This window comes from Kogia breviceps, chromosome 10 (genome assembly GCF_026419965.1).
Source record: "Kogia breviceps isolate mKogBre1 chromosome 10, mKogBre1 haplotype 1, whole genome shotgun sequence".
NCBI lineage: Eukaryota > Metazoa > Chordata > Mammalia > Artiodactyla > Physeteridae > Kogia > Kogia breviceps.
In genome coordinates this window covers 21,981,919-22,000,478 of record NC_081319.1, presented here as the reverse complement: position 1 = coordinate 22,000,478, position 18,560 = coordinate 21,981,919, and the positions used below count along the sequence as shown (strand labels likewise).

At 38.6% G+C, this 18,560-nt stretch overlaps 1 protein-coding gene across 4 annotated transcripts in view; it reads left to right on the top strand.

Annotated features, from left to right (window-relative positions):
- TAFA1 (TAFA chemokine like family member 1) overlaps nt 1-4,729 on the top strand; it is a 471,237-nt gene extending 466,508 nt beyond the window's left edge. For all 4 annotated transcript variants that reach the window (XM_067043688.1, XM_059075122.2, XM_067043687.1 and 1 more), the window contains exon 5: nt 3,606-4,729. In XM_067043688.1, coding sequence (XP_066899789.1) covers nt 3,606-3,623 — 18 coding nt within the window. In that variant the 3' untranslated portion in view covers nt 3,624-4,729. The remainder of the gene's footprint in view (nt 1-3,605) is intronic.
- The last annotated feature ends 13,831 nt before the right edge of the window (nt 4,730-18,560 follow it).

The following is an 18,560-nucleotide window of genomic DNA, read 5'->3' as shown; positions in this document are numbered from 1 at the left end:
CAGTCCACACAGCTGAAAGTGTAAGAGAAGTCAATCTCCCTTACAGCCAGGTTAAAAGCAGAGGATGTACCTGTTCTGATGTGTGCATCCATTTCAGGAAAGGAAATAAGAGAGTCCTCTCCAGCCATGTGCGCGGCACATAAGTCAACTAAGAATTCTTAAGACGGTCTTTAGAGACAGAAGAAGACACGAGAAAAAGCTGAATTTTTAAAGAAATTTGGGTTAAGAAAACCCAAACAGTACACTGACTTACATTTTCTCCTCCCTTCCTTACAAGAAATTCACAATGAAATAAGCACTTTTAAATACAAAAGGCACCAATTAAGTCCAGATGACACATACAGGAGCTCCATTCTGTGGAAACAGCCAACACCAGTCCTTAGATCATATGCTCCACAAATAGGTTTTATATGAATTTTTCTAGTATGCCCTGTATATTTTTCCCCATCAGAGTATAAATATGCCTACATACTTCAAATGTTGACTCTAGCAATTTAACTTTTACAACAGTTTAATTCACAGATGTATTTTAATTATGAATCATATGTTTTCATTGTTCTTTAAGAGGTAATCTTTAGGGTAAAAAATTCAAATTCTTATTAAAGTGAAAGGAAGAATAAAGAAAATCACCTCTTTTGTTCTTATGTGTAGGATTGATTCAAAGAGTTCTTTCTCTCAGAAAAAGACAAAAACAAAAAGCTGAAGAAACATACCCAGCTTGCTAATGGCAACTGGGAATTTCCTTCACACTGTTATTTTGTTAAAGTAGCTTCAGTGTAAAGAAATTTGCAAGAAAGATTCCTGGGACTTCATTCTTTTTCCCTATATAGTTTTTTTCTAAAACCTCCCTATTATATGGGTTACTTCCAAATTAATCATCCTGAGCGAAAATTCTCATCATTCTTTGAAATGTAGATAAACAAAAGATGGTTCAAAATGTGGTCTAATTTAAATTTTTATGATGCTCATTTTTTAAGGAAGGTGGAGAGTAGAAATTCAGAGTTTCATTTAAACAACCAGACACCCCAGAATGTGGACTAGCCAGGGTAACAGGCCACAATCTTAAGGAAAACCTTGGGGAAATTGGATCTGGGTGACAATAAAACTTAGAAGGAAGGAGAAAAGATAAGTAGAATTAAGCAAAGGCTTCCATTTCAGGAGATTCTGAAGAATAAACAGTAGGGAGAGAGGAAGCTTCCTGAATGCCACCCTACAGAGAGAAAGTAGTCATGCTTGAGACATGTTCCAAAAACCCAGCCTGGGGTACAATAAAACTGGTAACAGGTACCTTCTGGGGAGAAGCTTAGTACATCTGGGTGAAGTTTCTCGGCTAAATTTTAACCCTGTTCCTGCTTGATCATTACTTCATTTGTTTTATTAAATTGCTTTGTTGGGAGTTTGTAGCAAGACTAACTGACCTAAATATTGACTAGAGACATTTTTCTGATGGTTTTAGATGGCTATTAGTTTATCTCTTTTCTTTAAACTGATATATCAAAAACATAAGTTTGAAAGGTGGGGAGGCTATATTCCATGCATTCAGGAACAAATCTAATACCCTGTGTATTCAGGAACAATGACTTCATTTAGAAAGCTAGACTTCCCCTTAGAAGAAATAAGTTGTTTGACAATGGTGTAATAATTTGTATGTAAAAGGTGAACATTGGTTGTTTAGGGACAGGAAGAGGAGGGGAATAAAATGAGGAGAAAACCAAAGTCACTTGGGGAGGAAAATTAGCAGATTAAAACACCAGAACATAATCTGATCTAATACCTGGGGAAATATCAAGCAACCTGGGATTTCCTTCAGTCCAATATGTCAATGTCTTTCACACTAGGGAGGAAATCAACAGTTACTGAACAATGTAGAGTCAAGTTTCATTTCCTAAAAGAGTAAACTGCAGACCTCAGATTACACACCTGACCACAAGAGCCATCTTGTCAGATTTGGTGTTCTCTGTCACTAGCCCAACACAATTCACCACAATCATTTGTCCACAGCCCCTGGATTCATCCTCCTAATGCCGACTCTAACTTTACATATCTCCACCCATTCTAATCACCCTGATGTATTTTTATATTACTGAAGGGTATTTGACATATTCCAGCTTCTTCCCTCAAAATTCTGCCAGGTCTGAAATGTTCTGAGAGACTTCCCAATCTTGATCTCTAATCCATTCGTTTTGCAAGAAATGCCTTTAAAAGAGAGAGAGATGGTGGGGGAGGAGAGAGGGATGGGTATTTAGAGATTGCAGGAAAGAAGAGTAAACCATCTTCTTAAAGAATGAACTATGCTATCACAATTGCCCCTGGATCCAAGTGTGCTCATTCATTTCTTTAATAAATAATATTAAGCCTCTGTTATCTAAAATTAAAGTCTTGGGAATGTGGTGGTGGACATGACACGGCCCCTGGTCTTCTGTGGAGGCTAGGGCCTAAGGTCCGGTGGGATAGGGGAGGAGGAGGGTCAGTACAGATAAAGGAAAGGCAATTCCAGTTCAGTTTTGGAAATGTCGCTTTCTCCCTCCTTTCGGTAAAAACGAAGACAGTGAAACAAAACGTGATAAACACCACTGGACTGTAGGAAACCAAAGTTTGGAAGGATCTGTTATTTATATGGAAGAATAAAAAAATGTGTGAAGACTTCTCATACATTCTGCCCCTGGTCCAACCAACTTTTGAATGCAAATGTGTGTGGTGTATGACTGTTCCTACCTAACCCTGAAAGCTTTAAATGGACTTCACTCCTGGCCTCAGAATACTCAATTTCTAAGCTATAAAAAATTAAGAGATGATGAAGAAAAATGCCTTAAGTCCTAAAACTCTAAAGCAGAACCTTCAACTCTATTAGAACCATCATTCGTGCTCTAAACCAGTGATTCTTCGTGCATGCGTCCTTCTGAATATAAGAGTCTTTGGGACCATATTTGAAAGGATTAAATGTCATCAATAGTTATAGGAGTATGCCCTTGATTGTCCTTGAACACCATGTCATTGTTTGAGTGGAACAGTTCCTTACCTTGCAAAGGTCTCTTACGTTCCTCAACAAACGTGATCTGACCTTGGCAATGAGTTCACCTCATGCCACCCCTTTGCATCTTACCAGAGACCAACATGAGAAGGCCATGGAGTTTCCTACTTGTGAAATTCTCATCAGACAGACATAGGAATGACTACGTAACAGGAAGAGCCCAGTGCAAAATGAAAACACAGGGGCCCTTGTTCAAAAGTTACTAATAATTTCAAGATGGCAACTGATGGTCATTAAACCAAGTGAGGGGCCCTTTTCGACAAAGGGCTCCCTGCAACTAGATTGCATGCCCATGAACCCAGTCCTGGATAGGCATTGCTCCAAGAGTCTGTCTCCTCAGTTGTGGCAAAATTAATTTAATGAGTTGATAGAAAAAATACAGTGGCCTGTCCATAAGCTTTGATCACCATTTGAGAACTACTGGTCTAGACTTGAACACTTTTTACTTTAGTTCACTTGAAAGAAGCAACATCCTAAAAATTCAAGGTGTCCTCTTTTTCTGCCTAATCACCTTTCTTTGTGCCTTCATTTCATTTTCTCCCTGAAATTTCTTTCTTTCTTTCTTTGGTTTCAGATTCACCCAAGAACCTAACGGAAGCATTTGTTATAGTAATAAAGGAAAACCTACTCTGTGGAAAATACATTTTAAGAATTTAAAACATCTTATACATTAGAAGCCAAATGGATTTCTTATTTGCACTCTGACTGATTACCAGATAATCACAGTGCTTTTACTGTGTGTCACGAAGTCTCCTAGAGTGAGAAGACCCGGAGTTTTGGGCAACACCATGGAAAAGTGGGTTAAGGAAAAAAAAGGGGTTTCTCAATGCAAATTTTTGGGATCACAAAGAAAGATCAACTGTCTTCTAATCTGGATCTATAGTTACTTTGTACCACTTGAAATATATGTATATATATATAATATTTTGAAATATTATATATTCTCTTCAAAAAATGAACTGTACCACAGTTTGAAGCAGCTGGTGTACCTCTGAGTTTTGGATGTTTTGTTTTGTTTTGTTGTCATTTCTTTTTCTATCGGCAAGGAAATCACGTGCCCTTTTGAGAGGTCGCCATGGCACTCACACTGGAAGGCCAGCTACAGGTGGACTCCTGGAATCTGAGAGATCAGAACGATACTGAGTCAAAAGCTTCCTTCTCTTTCTACCAGATGGCCCAAGAAAGCACATCGTCCTGTTTTATTGTTTTCTACCCTGTGCAATATTAGCATGCAAGCTTGGCTTACATAACCATACTTTATATTCAACTGGTATATAATAACCATTCTAACCTCTTCCAGGAAAATATTTTTAGAACTACTAGCTTTTCCACAGATAAGAAAACTGAGGATTCTTGAGGGCGCCGCTCCACCATGCTATTAAGACGCTGTCAGAGTGATGGTCAAATATGGATCCCTGTATTAAGTTCTGTAAATACAATGTCTTAAGGCTTTGTATAGCTGTCCTGGACTGCAGAAATGTCCTCTGATTAAATCCAAAGTCTGACATCATTAATTACATAGTGCTGTAGCAACGAGTCTTATCACAGCACATCCTTCTATGTTTGATTTGCTTTTTCCAAGTATTCACATCTCTTCTGGTGAGACGGGAAGACCATTAAAGAAATTAGGTTTCAGAATGACCCTTGTGACCAAATGTTGGACAGCCCTATTAAAGTGGTAAATAACTTCTTTCTAAATCTACTTGTCTTCTTCATTTGCCATTTACTTCTCCTCAGTCTGCTTTAGCCAAATTCAGAGAACACCCGCTTAGTGACACACAGCCCACCAGAATTTTTGCATGACGTCATTGCTGCCATCATAACCAATATTTCCAACTCTAATAATGTGACAAGTAGAAATTCATTGGTAAAAGTTCAGTGTTCTCAGCCAGCAAGATGAACTGTCAAACCCTATTATTGGGCTTCTATAGTGGTCATTGGATGATACATATTGGGCTCACCCCCCAAAAGATCAATTTGTGTCCATCTTCTTTTTTTGAGAGTTACTCGGCTGATACTTATAAGAAGGAAACATCTACTAAAATCCTCGTTTACCTGGTAGAGCATAATAGTACTATAAATTCCTGTTACTTACCCTGTCATATTGCAAGTGCATTTTTTTTTTTTCTCCAAAGTCTTTTCTCCAGAATACATGTTATTAGGGGCTGTTACTAGATCAGCAGCACAGTGGGTCTCCTAGTGTGGAATTTTTAAGTTAAATTTTGGGTAAAATCCAGAGGCTCCTTCATCTCTACCAATATACCTTGAAGTCTGATTGAATATATAAACACTCTACCCAGGTGGATTTGTTCTGCATCTTGAATGCCTATAAAAGCATCCAAAAATGGAAATAGAATCCTCACTGCAAAATCTGAGCTTCCTAAATACTTTCACAGATATTTTCCAGAAGGTAGCATAAAATTCATACCAACAAATCCTAATTCCTTGAATTTTATGGTCCATAACCAAGTACCAGGTGATATATTAGAAATTGATTTTCATCTGTAAGTTTTGGAGTGAAAACTGAAATCATAAACCCAAAGAATTATCTAAAACAGTACATCCCAAGATGTGGAGGAAGAAACATCTATAATCCAGTATGTTGGGGAAATTTTTTTCAACAAAATAAATAGAAATATTTACTGGGGATTCTCAGAGCCTTTAATATGCCAAAAGACACTGTGTGTCTTCAAGAAAGACTGAAACAAGGGGAGTCAAATAAAAGGCTTCCAGAATCCAGGCATGTTGGATGGTCCTTGACTAATGGAGAGCTCGTTCCCATGGTTTAATGGGAAGCTGCAAGAAATTATTTCTGTGTGAGGATATGTTCACTGCATTGTCATGTCTTCAGTTTTTCTAGAGAACCAGAAGTCTGGATTTTACATAAAATCTTCTAACATTCTTAAATAAGATGAACCAAAATGAGATTACTTCCATTAAAAAAATTCTGCAAACGTTATTATTGCCCAAAATTGTCCAGACCATGTGGCCTTTTCTATGAGATTAGTGTTTTCTGGAATACCCTTTGAAAAGTGTTGGTCCCGAATAAAAATCCAATGAGAAGCAAAAGGGATATTCTGTTTTCTGTGGCCTCACACATACAGACCATTCTCATGATTCACAATACGTGGGGGTCACAGCTTTTTCTGTTCTGTGACCTGAGTCTGTAAATCAACGAAGGAACTGGTCTAGAGGTTCAAGTCTGTTAGTTCATCTCCTGTTGGTCGCTTAATGCAGTAGCTTCCCTGGGAAAGACCTGGAAGAAGAGAGATGGGGAAAAAAACCCACCACATCAGAATCAAGCAACTATCCAAGAAAAGAGTACAAATATTTGTAAATGTCATCAAATTCAGTTTCAGTTCATCCAAGTCCCTTACCCAAATGTGTACCATCAACTTGTGTTTAAATTTAACTTGTGCCGGTTTAGGGAATTTTCAGTAGCTACCATCTGCCTATTGAATCTGAATGTATATGGTTTAAAAACTTATATCACGTATTTCTGGTTAATAAAGAGCTCAGTGTGGTATGACTAATATTGATTTTGAGCTTTTGCATCAAATATGATGAAGAATATTATAACATAATTAGAGCAAATGGTTTCATCCAAATCCCTTCACTTGGTAAAAAGGGAAATATGACTTATTTCATAAGACAAAGATTTTTGAGTAAGGTGAAGCTTACTTGTGGACTTTTTGTGTGTTTTTGTGTGTAATTTATCCATTAATGGAGATGGCAAGCACGTGGAGAAGGTTTACTACTTTTTTTCCATTATAGAATGATGAAAAATGTTTTCACCAACACACAGTTCACAGCTTTTTCTGATCAAATCCAATGTAACTTTCACCAAGCAATGTAGTGATTTTATAGTACAGTATATTATGCCACTTTGCCATTGTCACTGATAAAATAAGTTATGGAGGGTATAAAAACTGTTTATATGAGGAGATCCACACATTCCTCACCAGCATGGGATATGCACTCCTTCCTGGAAGGTTAAATATCGTGTCAAAACATGAGTTTCCCTTTTAATTAAGCTTGACAATCCCATTTCAAAATCCATTTGGGTTTGCTCGACAAAGAAGTGTGCCATGTCTCGTTTCATGAGCTGTCTACCTTCTAAATAAAAGACTTAGTGTCTAGCAAATTCTAGGGCTCAAGTCACTTCCATCTAGTTTATAAATATAAGAAAGCAAGGTAAAAAAGCATTCTAAGGGATGTGGAGACTCTGGACTCGTGCAGTAGTGATAGAATCTGATTTCCTAATACCCGTGGGCATTATACAAAAGTGATAAAATAGAATCATGTTCATCCTTCAAAGTAAATTAAAAAGGAAGCCACTAATTGCACACACACACACACACACACACACACACACACACACACACACATACAAACCCCCTGCTAATAAAGATTTTAAGATTTTAGGTTGAATAGGCCAGGATTTTTTTTCCTTATTAAAGATCTCAGGAGCATCCCAGTGGAAGTTGCATTATGCTGACATCTTTGGTCCACACTAGCTCTCATGTATTTATTTTACTTAGGAAGTTTGTTTCATTTTCAACAACACGTTAAGCTCTTATTTATTGATTTTGGTAGCTAGTTACATTATTTTAAAAAACAATAACCAATCACCAAACATGAAAGCCAGGACCCCAAACACAACTGACTGTATTTATAGGTCAGGGGATGTCCATCCAGCCCTAATTCCCACCTACTGTAACCCAAGAGTAGAGTCCATACGTGCCATGAGGAAAACCTGAGACCATACTTTCCTTAAGACAGTGGTTCTGAACCACTGGGCCATGGCACATGGGTATGTGGCCATTCTTCATGGAGTGGGTTGGAAGTGGCTTCTTAATACAGTCTGCAAACACATTTTTATATTAATTTTTATTGGAGTATTGTTAGTTTCTGCTGTACAGCAAAGTGAATCAGTTATATATGTACACATATCCACCCTTTTTTAGATTCTTTTCCCATATTGGTCATTACGGAGTATTGAGTACAGTTAGTTCCCTGCACTCTACAGTGCGTTCTTGTTAGTTATCTATTTTATATATAGTAGTATGTATATGTCAATCCCAATCTCCCAGTTTATCCCTCCCTCCCCTTTCCCCCTTGGTAACCATAAGTTTGTTTTCTACATCTGTGACACTATTTCTCTTTTGTAAATAAGAAAATTATGATTGTTTCATAGGTAGTTCTCAACCAGGGCCTGCAAGACATATATGCCAACAGGAGCTATAGCCAAGTAACGCTAGTTAACTAACAAAGGTCACATGTTACTGCCCAAGCACATGGCGATGAGGTTGGGGACATGGTCCCAGCCTATTATTGCCATCCAGCATTAGGGAGCTAGTATGGCTACTAGCTTTTTTTGTTGTTTTTTAAGAAAATCCAGAAATTCATAAGTTTATATGAAATCTCCAAATTGTGCATATTTATAACCTATTGAGCTTTTATTAAAAGACAAGACTGAAGATTCTATTCTGTCTGTGAGACATCAGTTTGCATATCTGGCCTAAGATGACATTCTTCTCAGGGTTTGCATTCTCGTGTGCTTCCTCTGGTGGTAGGAAAAAACGACGGAGGGAGAGCTTGTTTACAGTCCATTGCATGTAACCTGCAACCTCTCCTGCTTTTACCACGGAGAAGACTGCGTACAGCAATAGATATCAGTTATGCTCGATTGGGGGCATGCCAAGGTCACAAAAAGAGGTCAGCCCCTGTACTAGAATCGAGTAAATGGATTAAACTTCTATAGATTCCACCTATGGGGTCACCAACACAGTGTGGGAGCTGATTTTAGGGACTGGAAAGAAGCAGTATCAGGTCAACAGATCCCCTTGAGCTGCTGCTAAAAGACTTGAGAAGCTTGTACATTTAGTTTACAAAAAAAAAAAAATGCTGGGTACTAACTGCCCAATGGAAATGGCCTCCTCCCTCTGCTTCCTTATTCTGTACACACTCTACCATACCCACACACGTGAATTCTCAATTTCTTTGTCCCCTGATCTGAATCCTTCTTGAGATGGCCAGATTGAGAAGCTCTCAGGGCCTCTCACACGTCTCACCCCTGCCATTCAGCTCCCACTGTCACATTTCCTCTTCTCCCTTTCACATTCCAGGCCTAAAAAGCACTGTATGTATTGAAAAGAGTTCTAGAATTGTAAACCAAATGCCCCCCCGCCACCAAAGATTGATGTCCTAACCCTCCACTTACAACCTAGAAAAGCTTATAAGCTCTCCCTCTGAATTTTCCCTTCTGTAAAATGGAGATCATTGTACGACGTTTAAAGGTTATGGGGAGACTAGGGAACTAGCGAAGATGGAAATGTGTTATAAATGGAAAGCAGTAGGTAAGCTCTTGTTGTTGTTACTCTCAGATTACTCCTACAATGCATCACCTAGAAGCCCCCTGTGTCAGTGCTGGCTCCACTCACGGCACGCAAAACACAAACCTAGAAAAAAACAGGCAGAATATTATCTTACACTCTCTTTCTAAAAAGCTCAAAAGACTAGACAGATCCCTCCCCGACCCTGTAGAATTCCCCATTTGCCATTACCATTGCTAATGTTTTTAAACCACTGGAAAATGCCAATATAACCTACACTTGAGCACTGCCATTGACACAAGAAAGTAATTGCATGTTGGAGAAGGCACCCTGCTGGTGTCCAAAATGTTCATCCAGAAGTTGAGTTGTTAATGGGGAGAGCCATCTTATGTGTAGGATAATTTTCAGCAGCTACACACTGTCGGCACCAGGCCACTCTTTCCCCACCCCCAGCCCTCTTGTCATTCAGGCAAAATGTCCACGCAAATCCACATGTAACCCTTGTTACTGCAGAGGTCTGACCTTTCATGCCTGCCCTTACACCCTCCTCACTGGTAAAGACAGCGTTCATTCATTCATCTAGTCATTCATTCAGTAACCAAATACCTGTTGAGCATTTGCCATGTGTCAGGCACAGTATTAGATTGACTTCAGACCTTACATTATTCTAGGAGAAACAGACAAAAACAAAAGTGAACAAATAATCAAAAATTGTGATAAAATAAGTGCAAAAGGAGCCAAGAAAGTAAATAATGGGAAGGAAACATGAACATTATGTAGGATAGTCAGGGAAAACCTCTTGGAGGAGGTAGCATTAGGTCTGAGAACTAGAGGAGAGTAGGAAGCAGCCATGCAGAGAGCCGAGGGGGGGAGGGGAGGGAGGAGGTAGGGGTGTTGCAGGACCACAGGTTAGTATGGGCCAAGGCCTTAGCCAAGGAAGATTTCAGTGTGTTTGCAAAACAGAGAGAAAGCCGAGTGATTGGAGCAAAGTGGCCTGAGATTGGGGAAGTAACCTTGAAGTCAGAGCCAGGTAGAGCATGATAAAGTTGTTTGAGTTCTATCTGAACTGTAGCAGGAAGCCATGAAGAAGGTTTTTAAGCAAGGAGTTTTATTTATTTTAAGCAAGGAGTTGATGTATACTTAAGAGCAGACACTGTTAGTGTCACCCATAGCCTCTCCTTGGTCCCATACACATGCAGGGCAGACCAGATGTACCTGGGAATCAGAAGAGCAGCCATTGGCTGATGAGGCTTGATGTATAGATTCCCCAGCTTCCTTGCTCCCAAGCGAGACAACTCTGAGGTGTATTCTATGTCACGGCTGTCCGATAGAGCTTTCTGCAGTGTGAAAATGTTCTATATCTGAGCTGTGCAGTAGGTAGCCACAAACTATATGTGGCTATTGGGCACATGAAATGTGCCAACTGTGACACATGAAGTGATTTTTTTTAAATTTAATTTTATTAACTTAATAGACAGCCGCACGTGGCTAGGTGGCTACCTTATTGGACAGCACAGTTCTATTTTGTCTTGGAGAGGTACCAAGTGAGACTGAGTCCCAGTTGCCCAAAGCCATAATCCGGTCATAATTGTACATTTTATTGGCTTCTTTTCATTTCCTGTCTCACTTCCTCACTTCCTTACCAGTACTGCCTGGATTCACCTCTCAAATACATTCCTTTCACTGAAATCTCTGTCTCCTGGCCTTCCTATAGAGAGACCCACCTAAGGCAACGTTTTAAGATGACCATTCTTTTTCCAAAATGGAGAAAAGTGGGAAGGGCACCCAATCGGAGCTGAGGGGATCAGTAAGGAGAGTTTTTCAGTATTTAGTAAACGTACATGGAGCTTTGCCTCGTCAGAGCCTGAGGACAGAGCAGTGAATCACGCTTTTCCTTTCATGGAGGAGCTGATAGCTTAGATTCAAGTCTCAGCTACATCAGTCAATTGCCACTTCATAGACCCAGTCATCCAAGGCTATCTTGATGAAAGAAGAGTACGGTTATGCTGTATCTCTTAGAGGTAAGTCATAGACAGAAAGCTTCAGTCCCTTCTGATTCAGATTGTTCCCATATACCTAGCCTCACTGCCAGTGAACAAAGTTCAAATTGAATTATTAGTAAGGAAATTCCAAGTTTGTCTCTAATCCTAGTATTTTCTAAAAACCAGATGGTAAAACACACACGGCATTCTAGAAAATGCATTGGATTAAAGAACCCTGATCTCTAGTCATAACTTGGGGAATGACTTAAACTTCTTGCAGTGGTTCTCAGAAATGGCATTCTGTGCAGGCAGCTGCAGATCGTAACTATGGAGGGCAAGTGGTGAACTAGTTAAAGTACCAGTTTGAAATTTTAAAGGTCATAGGCAAAAGATTTTGCAAAGGCAAATAATCAAGGAAGACTCTATATAAGAACGACTGAGCTCTCTAAGAATATAGCAGGAGGGATAAATTGACTTATGACTTAAACTGACTTCCAGAAATGTTAAGGTCAACGTAGAAAACTTTGTAGCTGTATTCAAATTAAGTAGGACACAACTACTGCGGGAAGCCTGAAGCCGATAATGTATAGGTGACAGAGAATTCAGGTTTTCCTCAAGCAACTGTGTTGTTTCTGGTTTTTTTGTGTCAATAAAAGTTATCTTCTGGCTAACATGTCTGGAAGGGATGTTGTTAAGAGAAAAATAAACTCAAGATAGGAGAAGAGATTTTGTAAGAGAACATCTAGTTCTCTTTAATGATTCAAGCACCCTGGGCGCAGTGATGCAGGAAGAAGGGAAGCCCTAATTGGTACATATTTTTGTTATTTCTATGGTATAAATACTCCCACCACTGACTCCAAGCTACCAACGACAGGTTGGGAAGAGATGTACATTGTTGGCCATTGCAAACCACTGAGAGCCAACTTCAGCATATCACTGCATAAGGGGAAATCACATTCCTAGTCCCAAAAAAGAGAAACTGTCAAAAAATTACCATGCTAATGCTAGGGAACTGTGTAACTGGGAGAGGTACCAGAAGTCTAGTATGGGTTAAGTATAGTTAAAATTGTTAAAAAAAAAAAAAAAAAAAAAGGAAGTGGATTCTGAAATCTATAGATCAATGACCCTGAGGTCAGCCCAGGGCAAGATTCCAAAGTAGATCATTTAAGGAATTTTGGGGGAATAAATAGGGACTCAGTGATCACCAGGAGCCAATTTGCATTCTCTGAGAAAAGCAATCATGCCAGAAGACTTTTTCATTGACCTTACTGTTTTCTTTAACTAGTCTAACGTATTTTTAAAAATTGATGGACATGTCTAGATATTAACAAGATATGAGTCTAGGCTAAGAATTGGCAAACTATGGCCCTTACACTGTGTCTGGCATGCTGCCTGTTTTTGTAAATAAAGTTTTATTGTAACACAGACACTTGTTTACATATTGGCTAAAGCTTCTTTTGCAACAGTAGCTGAATGGCTGCAACAGAGATTTTATGCTCAGAAAGCCTAAAATATTTACTATTTGGCTCTTTATATTTTGATGTCTCCTTATGTATTCTGGAGAAGGATGGGTGATAGTAAAAACTGTGTGAGCTCATAACCGTAATGATAGTCATATTCAAATGTTTCTGATTTATGGAATAATCATATCCTAGAGAAAGATTTCTAGTAGCAGAATCCTGGGTTCTGTCCTGGCTGTGTCCCGTGCACGGCTTTATTATCCACCGTGTGAAAGACAGTATTGACGTGGTATGCGGACCAGTTTTGCAGGTGATCCACAGTCAAACTGGTCATCAGCTACTTAGCATGGTTAAATCAAGTTCAAGCAAGTAGACAGAGGAATGCATTTATGATAAACAGAAACAGTTGAAGGAGGTTGATGCGTAGATTCATGGAAAAAGAAGAGGGGGTCAAGAATGAGAAGCTGTATTTAAATATTTGAAGGTCTGTCATTTAGAAGAGGGATTCAGTGGGTCTCTAAAGAGTGCATGGAATTTTATAAATAAACATATATCAGGTTAAGAACAATTTACCCGATTGACTTTCTTTAGTAGGTAATGCATTTCTTGGTATGACTGGTGTTCAGACATAGACCAGGAGAGCTCTTGGGAGCCTGTAGAAGGTTGCATGCCTAAGGAATCTTGTATTTCTCAGAATTTGTGATTATCTGAGCCTGATTTCATATCAGTAGAGTGAAAATAGCATTAGGGATACTCTGTAATGTCAGATACTCATGACATAACAAATTCTTAGGTTCTGAAGAGCAGTTCAAACTGCCTACATCCAGATTGCTTGGTTTAGACATATAGATGTCCCTTAACTGCCCCAGAAGCATTGCTCACCAGCAAAGGTAAAAAGGTCCTCCTTCCCAATTTTTGTGGTATCTGTTTCTTCAAAGTCTCCAGCCACACCTGGAGCAAGCCAGCATCATCACTGAACAGTCAGTGAGAGCAATAATGGGGTGATGATGGAAATGAGTTGGAGTCATATGAATTTTATAATAAATCAGCAGCCCCTGTTACAGAGACTGGCCAAAAGACTTCAGGATGTTCAGTCAGGTATAACTTACAACTGCAAGGATGAGCCAGTTGGAAGTTTTGGAACAGGGAAGGAGGCCCAAACCAAATAGGTCAAAAACAAAATGGTTGAAGGCAGGGATTGGTTTAAAAATGTAAAATTGAGCCAGTCATTGAATATTTTAGCCAGGTGTGTCTCCACTTCCTTTTCAGTGGCTTATCAGATTATAGATATCATCAAATTATATCCAAGATTTTAGAAGGCAATAAGATGTACGAGTAGTGAGAAATTGAGTAGATGAAACTTCATGTAGACAAAAATTTCACAGCTGTATTTCACATTTCAGTTTTAACACACTACTTGTGTGTGTGAAGATCTGAATGCTCTTAAGATCTCAACGCTCTTTCCAGGAATGCCTAAGTACAAGACCATCAGATATTTCTCTATTCCATTGCAAGTTTTGTTTTCTTTATATGGAAGAAAGTTGTTAAATGGGAGCAGTCAGTGCTAACTCAGAGTTGCCGTGTTCATTACTAATTAATTTGTCGCTGCGGCAAACTTACCCAGAGTCTGACGGCAAAATGCAGAGCACTTGTCCCAAATATCCTAAGGAGCTACACAATGCCCGCATGCATACGAATGCCACCAGAGAAACGCATCGCTTATGTCACAGGGTTATTGCTCTGCAAGATAATTTCTTTATAGTCCTGCCCTGGTACGGTAATTATCGCCCCTAAAATAATCCAATGGCCCCTTCAGACATCACCTTACTCTTCTGAAATGAAATTCATGGATACTGTAACCTCCCTAATCACGTAATTTCAAAAAATTAATATAAGATACAAATATAATATGAAAGAAAAATGAAAGAAAATCAGTTTATAATAAAATATTTCTTTTACAAATGCTCTAGCATATAATGTCAAAAGATGTAATGAAATACTTAAAGGTTTGAGCATAGTAACTTTAAATTTAAGAGAAGTAACATTTATCCAGCTACTGTTGACACATTATATATTAAAATACAGACTAAGTAAAAGCAGATGTGTGCATATATTTTAAAATACAGGCTAAAGAAAAGGTATGCATACATAAAACCAAGAATACAACAGCTATAAATACAAACTGAAATGAACAGTTTTATTACTGACTCAAATCCACAATCCATGTTCCTTTTGGTAATGTGCTTTTCTAAAATGGTTGACTAATTCTTAGTAAGTCAGAACAAAACAAGACAATCTTTCCCTTATTTACATGGTAGTTGCACTTCTGAGTAAGTTTAGTATATATCAAAATCATGCCAGCACGAATGTCCGTCAAATGATGAATGGATGAAACAAAGTGTGGCTTATCATACAATAGAATATGATTAAATTGTAAAAAGAAATAAAGTACTGATACGTGCTACACATGGATGAACTTGGAAATCATGCCGACCGAAAGAAACCAGACAGAAAATGTCACATACCATATGATTCTATTTTATGAAACATACAGAATAGGCAAATCTATAAAGACAGAAAGTGTAACCGAATGAAGTTTCAGTCACTCGCCACTCAACAGCCAATAAATCGAGGGGCAAGCTTCGGTAGAGAAGACGCTTTATTCAGAAAATCCAGCAATCTGGGGAGAAGGTGGACTTGTGTCCAGAGACCAACGCTGAAGATCCTGCTCAGCCAACAACAATTGTTAAAGGGAAAAAGGGGAAACAGTTAATCATTATGGCAGTAGGTCAGACTCTTTGTCATTTTTACACTGCGTGCAGGCCTGATGGCTTATCCCAGTCTTACTGGGAATGCTGTCTTGCTCATGTGGTCCACCTGCAATTGAATGTTCTCTTGCCCACATGGTCCACCTGTGCCCACGGGGTCCACCTGCAAATTTACTAAGGGGAAGCTAGGGGTAGAGAGTCAGTCATTCTTTACCTATTTAATTCTTCATTCTTATTCCTTCTAATCCAGGAAAGGAATCAACAGATTCGGTAAGGTGTTGTGAATATTTAGAAAAGTAGAAATCAGGAGCTAAGTTAAATGTCGCCTAATGATCTCATCTTTATGATTAAGGTCTAAGGAAAACATGGATGAACAAACAGAAAGGGGACAAAGGAGCTGCTTCCAAATTAGGTTAGTTTCCAGAGAATGGAAGGGGAAATGGGCAAGTGACTTCTGTTTGGTTGTTTGTGGTAGATGAAAATAGTCTGGAATTAGATATTAGTGATGGTTGCACCGTCTTGTACATAAACTAAAAACCATTGACTTGTAAACAGCTTTAAAAGGGTGAATTTTATGAGATGTGAATTATGCCTCAATTTTTTAAAATATGCAAAAATATTACTTTTTGTATGTGAGTTCAGTTCTGAGCTCAGAACATCATAAACAGATTTTTTATTTACATAAGTCTTCAGTGTAGCATTAATACTTCATTGGGACAGTTATTCTCCCTTGAGAAGAAGTATCTCATGCCCTTCAGGGCATATAGCATATAGCATTTCTCTCTGCCCACCACATGGTAGTAGCAGCCCACTACCTCTGTAACAGCCAAGAAATCACTGCACAAATGTCCACGTGGTCCTTGAGGGTTAAGTACTGTCCTTGTTGACAACTACAGTCATAATAGCCTGCGAAAGTAACCAAAGCATTTAAATACTTTGCCCTGTGACTTTCTGGATTTCCAAACTGACAATTAGTCACTACTTACCATCACTTAGGGACTGCTTCAAGGACTATTCAAGCTGTATCAGTTGGTCCTTTCACCTGCCCCTCCCTCCCATTACCTCTGACTTTTAAGACAACAGTACAGAATATACTCTTCCCAATGAACCATAAAGTAATTTGCAGGATGCTGTTTGGGTTTTTTTCTAAATTAATACTATTAGGATGTGTGGTATTTCTCAGAATTTACAATAGCCCTTACAGTTCAATAATGATTTGTTTCTCAAGAAGGAACTCAGCAACTTTATAGTTCAATGGTGCTTTGAGGTAGAGGGTTTAAAAAAAAAAAAAAAAGGCTTCCCATCTATTTAGGAAGTTTTTCTGTTTCTCAAATACTTATTATTATTATTATTCATTGATTTTGCATTTAAAACAACAGTTCAGAGAACCTCAAGGCCTGGGAAGGGCTTCAAATGTGAATCTGAGTAGCTGTTTGCAGAGTTGTAGAAGCACCAGAGGCTGCTGGTGTCACACACACACAAAAAAAAACCAGCAAAGGATTTTTTCAGGTTTTCATTTCATGAATTGGCCCCTACCAAGTGCTGAAGACTTAAAATCAGGATTGAAGTCAGCAATTCCCAAACCAAGTTTTGGTACACACAAGGATGTCTCTACTGCTTTCAAGGAGAGTCTAAAATTCTCAAAATGCTTCATTTTTATTTGTAACCTTCTTCAAAATAAAATATGCCCTGGAGTATCTTAGAAGAGGTGGGCTGTGCAACCCAGACTTTCTGGAAAGTAGTATATCAGCCTGCTGGCTACTGACCGAAATCACCATGAGAACGTTTTCTACGGGCTCCTGTGAACCATTGCCGCTTGTGAGAAGGGATTTTGATGAAATAGTTACTCAGCTTAAACATTGACTATAGTCCCAAAGACAGGAGAAAAGAAAACATTTTATTCAAAAATGACGTTCTCTTCCTATACACCATAGTGGACTGTTAGTGTTCATAGTAGTATTAGAGACATGGCTGGTATTTTTCAATGATGATTCCATTCGGCCTCCTAACATAAGCACTGCAAATTGTACAACTGGAAAGAAAAACTCTTTTGGTCAAATGTTATAAGCTGAACATACAACTCATTATCTCTTTGCATAAGGTGAAATCTAGCTTTCACATTTCTCACTAAGCATTTCACATTTGTTCAAGATAGTTTCTAAAAAGAATAAAGATTTGGGTCAGATCAAACCCACTTCTAGAGAAACTCAAGATAGGCTCAAAGTCTATTGAGGAGAGTCTTTCAATTTACAAGAAAACAGTGGTCATTATGTTGGTTTTATAACTTCTGTGTTATTTAACAGAGTTCAGTGACCTTTGAGATGTGTGTGTGTATATGTGAGAAGTATGGATTTTACAGAGGGGGCTTTGAAGTTCTGTAAGTTTTGGATTTGGCAACTGTAAACCTAAATTAAACATTTGATTAAAAAGTGAATCTTTAGAGCCTTTGCCCTACCCTGTGTGCTCTTAGAACTGCTCTAGGGCCAAAGCCCCTGAACATGCTTGAGGATTTCTGGCTCCATTTTGTTCCATGCTGAGGCTGTTGTTCTGTTTTAACTTTTTTATTATAGAAAGTTTCAAGGATAAGCAAAAGAAGATCAAATAATATAATGAACCCTTGTTTACCCATCAGCCAGCTTTAAGAAATACTGGTACGCAGCCCATCTCGTTTCCTCCAAATCCCCACCAACTGCCCCCAACCCCAGATTATTTTGAAGCAAATCATCTCATCTCATCTGTAAATATATCAGACTGTATATAATCAGGCGTTTTTAAAATCACAATATGATTCTCAAAACTAATAAACAATTAACAATGTTATTAATATCATCAAATAGAAAGTCAGTGTTATCTGTGCTCTTGTGATTGTCTTATCATTTTTCAGTAAATTGCTTGAGTCAAGATTCAGATATGTTCCATCCATGACAATTGATTGAAGATAATGAGTTGCCTCAAACTAATCGAGGTCGGGGAGTTGGTGTGGA